The sequence below is a fragment of the Papilio polytes genome, unplaced genomic scaffold (assembly GCF_000836215.1).
Source record: "Papilio polytes unplaced genomic scaffold, Ppol_1.0 DF821845.1, whole genome shotgun sequence".
Taxonomy (NCBI): domain Eukaryota; kingdom Metazoa; phylum Arthropoda; class Insecta; order Lepidoptera; family Papilionidae; genus Papilio; species Papilio polytes.
Genome location: NW_013527359.1, coordinates 1,299,074 through 1,304,053, shown reverse-complemented (window position 1 = coordinate 1,304,053; position 4,980 = coordinate 1,299,074). Strand labels below are relative to the sequence as shown.

At 30.2% G+C, this 4,980-nt stretch overlaps 1 protein-coding gene across 1 annotated transcript; it reads right to left on the bottom strand.

The window, feature by feature from the left end:
- Nucleotides 1-675: 675 nt before the first annotated feature.
- On the bottom strand, nt 676-2,208 carry LOC106107875 (zinc finger protein 485). Its single transcript, XM_013288884.1, has one exon. It carries the CDS (start codon nt 2,175-2,177, stop codon nt 693-695), a length of 1,485 nt encoding a protein of 494 aa, XP_013144338.1. The 5' UTR covers nt 2,178-2,208; the 3' UTR covers nt 676-692.
- Nucleotides 2,209-4,980: the final 2,772 nt, after the last annotated feature.

The following is a 4,980-nucleotide window of genomic DNA, read 5'->3' as shown; positions in this document are numbered from 1 at the left end:
AGGTAATTTTGTTACTCGGATTATTCCATAAAAGTTTGTTAAAATCGTTTAATTAGTGAAAATTAAAATTTATCGATATTCTTAACATTGATATTGGAATTGATCGATTATAAAACAATCGGAACGGATAACGTTCACTTTTATTATCAAAGTGCACGCTAATTGATTGGGACCTTGACACATATTGTTACTTACATATATGAAAACTATAACCTATGATTTTAAATTCCTTTGTTTTTAATTTTAAGTAGTTAGATAGACCCAAAACTTATATGATCTGAAAGGTTATTTTTTCGCTACGCAATTAATAGCGGATTGTGGGGTTTTGTCTAAGAAATGGCTGAATTAATTATTACCTTAACCTATATCCAATTTGAGTCAGTGTTGCTATAATTTTCTATAGGCGCGGGAGCGCAAGTGGAAATAATATCGTTTCTATTCATAAGACGACGCTAAGTGGAAATTGAGTTTATTATAGCTGGTGTAGATTAACTAAGAAAAATATGTACTGTTTGTTTATGGTAAATAAAAGAAGTATAAAATCAAAATTTTATTTTAAATTTTAATTGTACAGTATAATGAAATAAAATATTTTTTACACTAGCTTGTATGTACAATAAATACTATTTACAAAATGTTAATTTGATATTATTTATAACTAAAATTAAGTTAACAAGTGTAATAGAAAATGTTTATTGACATATAATATTTTTTTCTAATAAATCTTCCATTGGTGATGTTTCAACTTCAATAATTTTAGGACTGTAAGGATCTAATGCGGGCACTTCATCTTTGACAATTAATGCTTGCTTTTTATTTAATTTAATTAAATGTTTATGTTTTATACCAACATGTTTCCTCACCGAACGGCTACTGTGAAAACCATGATTACAATAAGGACAAAAATATTTCTTCTCTTCATAATGTATTCTTTCATGCAACACAAGCTTTTGTTTATTCGAGAAAAACATACCACAAGTAATGCATGGTACATTGTCATCCGTATGCCTATTTTTGTGTCTCTTCATACTGTCAGCTCTGTTTGATCTGAACTCACATAAATTGCATTTAAGAGCTGGTTTATCTTTATTATGGTTGCGTCTGTGGTTGGATAATTCGGCAGAAGTGTAAAACGCTAATGCACACACTTCACAAGTGTAAGTCTTTGAGCCATGCCGCTGCATATGTTGTTTTTGACTTAACCTACTCAGTGATATATTGCAGATCGGACAGTGAACTTTATCATGACCTCGTATGTGACGATACACTTGAGATCTCCCTCTAACACACTTTCCACAAATTTGACATGTTATTTCAACTTTGTATTTCTTATGCACTATTTCCTTGTGATTCTGTACAGTGGTTAGTTGAGTGAATGTTTTCGAACAAATGTCACATTTATATGGTCTTTCTCCACTGTGGATGACAACATGACTTTGTATATCTTTATTTCTTTTAGTTTTATATGGACATTGTTTACAATGGAATGTCCGAGATCTACCAATACCGGTAATATCAATCATTCCACTCGCTAAAGACGTGCAACTTCGCTTTTTTGTTTTTATATGAGTGTGGTACGCTTTGTAAGATTTGAATGTCCTTTTGCATACAGAGCATATTAAAGAATTTAACATATGGGTTTTCTTCCAATGCACTCCCAATTTGCATTTACTTTTGAAAAAAGAGCCACAGTCGTGGCATTGGACTGTACATTCTGTAGATGGTTTCTTGTCCTCTGATATGGGCAGAAAAGATTCACTTTTTATTGACTCGTCTTCTAGATACTGTGTGGATGTGTCGTCGTTCGCGTCATTGGACTCTTCAGAATTCTCATCGAGTTCTTTCTTAACTACAATTTCTGGATACGTCTCACCCTTCAATATTGTGTCTAAATCCGTATTTTTCAAGATACTATTCGCATTTTCACATTTCTCTTTGAAATTAATGGCCGTCTCTAATTCATCGTAACATGTTAAACATATCGTATCAGGTAAACCGTCGTTTAGTTTTATATCAATGTTTGTTAAAACATTAATATGGTCGAAAAGAGACAACCTTTTAAATTTATCAAAAAGGGACTTGAACTTCTCTGTACCTCTTTTTAAGCATACACGACAAATCGAAGTATGTCCTTTTTCGTCATTTACGTCTTTTATTATTTTTATTTCAATTTCCATTTTAACATAACAAGCGACAAAGTAAAATTACAAATTGTTTACTTCTTGGACATTTCTAAAGTTCATGCTTGTCAAAATTGACATTAAATAACGTCAAACTGACAGCATAAAATACTTTTTAATAAATAAACGACAAAAATTATATTGTTTATCTGCCACACCAGAGCAGAAACTATTTTTAATTTCTAGGAACCAATATATTTTTTAAATAAGTATGCTTTGCCAAGTACTATATTATTTAAAACTGTAAAATTATTTAATAACTTTACAGTTACAAAAAGTTTAAATAAAATAAATGAAATGTTGATAATTTTATGCCTGACTGAAAAGATATTGTCGAACCGAAACTAGGAATATGTTTTGTAGCATTTCAATTGTTTTAATTAAGTAGATTATGTCCGTGTAGGAAATTGAACAAGAATCGCGCTAAGAACTTTTCAAATAATAATAACATTTCTGTTTGGACGTTTTAAGAACTTTGACTAAAAGCGATCTCCACAGGCACGGGCGTCGCCATCCAATGATCTTGTCTAGGTAGGAGGAGCACCTGCTCCTCCTACCTAGGTAGATTAGTAAGGTTCTCAGATAGTTAAAACCTTTGTAATGTGGCGATGACCACATCTATAAGGGGTTTAGTTTTTTGTTTTGTTGTTTACACGGTAATAAGTGTTAGTTATTGAAGATTTTTGTTGAGGGCAGGGTAATATAGTACCAAAACTTGTTTTGGCTTTGAAGTAAAACACAAATGCTTTAAATAAATAAATACTTTATATTCATGTTTTATAATAGATATCACTTTCACGTTATTTTTTATGGTTTTACACTTATGTTGCAGATCTATGCTTATCAATAACTTATGTTTAAAGAACTTATTTACTTAAGGAAAAACAATACCTAAAAATATAAAACATTAAGATTCTAAGAAGACTAGTAAAATCTTTATTAACAGAGTGTGATTTTAGTGTCGCTTTTAAAAATAAAAAAGTTATTTTTTATAAGTATAATGGAATCAATTTTATGAATCAAAACATCTAAAAACACAAGGGACAAGTAACTCTGAAATCACACCCTTTTATATTGAACAATGAATTTTTAAAGTCTGAGAAGCATTTATTTTAGTATTTAATATTTCAGAAATGATTGATTTTCAAAAATACACTTCATTCTCCATTCTTTTAGTCACATAGTCGCATTTATTTCCAATTTCGTTTATTTTTAAACAAAGCATGGAATATCAAGATTATTTTTTTACAATATATTGAACTAAGCAAATAATTTGAAACTTAACCTAATTGGGACCTTTATAGTAAGATCTTAAATACAAGATTAGGTTTCGTTTACCTGCTTATTTTTTTTTAATATGACAACTCTCGAATTTTTGAGCCCAATAAAGAAATAATTCTCTACAACTATGAAACACATGTTCCTACGCACGCAATATATCAAAATGATTTTGATTGTCATATTTTTATTGTAGTGTTTTTTAGTTCTAGTATTTTCCATTTTGTTCAAAGTCTAGTTGTGGTAACATTTACAGAAATAAATTTATGTATTAAAAGAGAAATTAAATCAGTACTTATTATAAACTAAGGCACAATTCTCAGACGTAAAGTAATTCAACACACCTTGGTCCCGGAAATATTCGATGAGATACATTCTAAATATTTTTTATCTGTTAATATTGTACTTATAATCTATGGCCCCGTACACGCACGTTGTGGTTAAAGTGAACCATTTTAATGTTATTTAACATAACATTTATTTCTGAAGTTATAACGCTTTGGTTTACAGCTGTTTATGGTTCACTTTTGGAGGTTATACGAAGTTCCTTTACAGGGGCATTGATATTATTTTATAAATCTTGGCACTAATAGATTACATAAAGATCAGAGTATTGTATTTTTGGGACATCACGCGTTATTCACATATATAATATATTCAAGACCGGTAAGGGCGTATGTTAGCCGCCCTGGGCGCTGGACAGGGGTGCCACAAGTCTGCAATTTAGTCTTATTTAAGCCTATTTACGTCCCCCCAAAGTGCTATAAAGGGTGGAGTCGTAGATATTTCGCCCAGCGCGCTATTAGTGTTAAAACCGGTCCTGTTATAAGCAACAATACAGTTTAAAAAAGATAAATGAGCTAACGAAAATTAATTTTAGCTTAAGAATAAATTACTTTAAACTTAAGAGAAATGTTTTTTTATTATTTATTACGTAAGAATTTCTTAACTTGCAAGACAATACAATACCATCATTATGAATGAATAGTTTTACATACATTTTTTTAACCTCACCCAGTACATACACATAAAAACACTACTTTCTTATGTTTATCGGTTTTTTAGGTTTAGAGTCAATGTACAATAGTCAAAACAAAAACGATACTACAACATACTGTATAGTCTATTACACTATCGATGCATTCATTGTCAATTGAAACAACTGTTATTTCGTTTTTTTTTTTTAATTGTACCTGTAGTCGAAGGGTCATGTGTCATTTTACACTTCAGTGTAGATAATAATTACCAATGTTCATAAAATACAGTTTAGTAAAGGTTAAATCATTACGATTTATTTAAACATAGCTAAAACAATTTGTATGTATGTGTATTAATAGTATGGTTGAAGCATTATTGAGTTCTGAGTAATCTTTAATAACCTCAATTTTCCTACGTAACAAAAAAGAAATGAAATGTATGAACGCTTATACAACGTGTTCCTTTTCAGAAGAATCTCGTGTCCCACAACGTGCGATATTAAAAAAAACGTCTAACTACAAATATGAGTGTATGGAGTTCAATC

What these genes read in the sequence shown, in the direction of transcription:
- LOC106107875 (XM_013288884.1), bottom strand. Translation starts at nt 2,177, where the DNA reads ATGGAAATTGAAATAAAAATAATAAAAGACGTAAATGACGAAAAAGGA.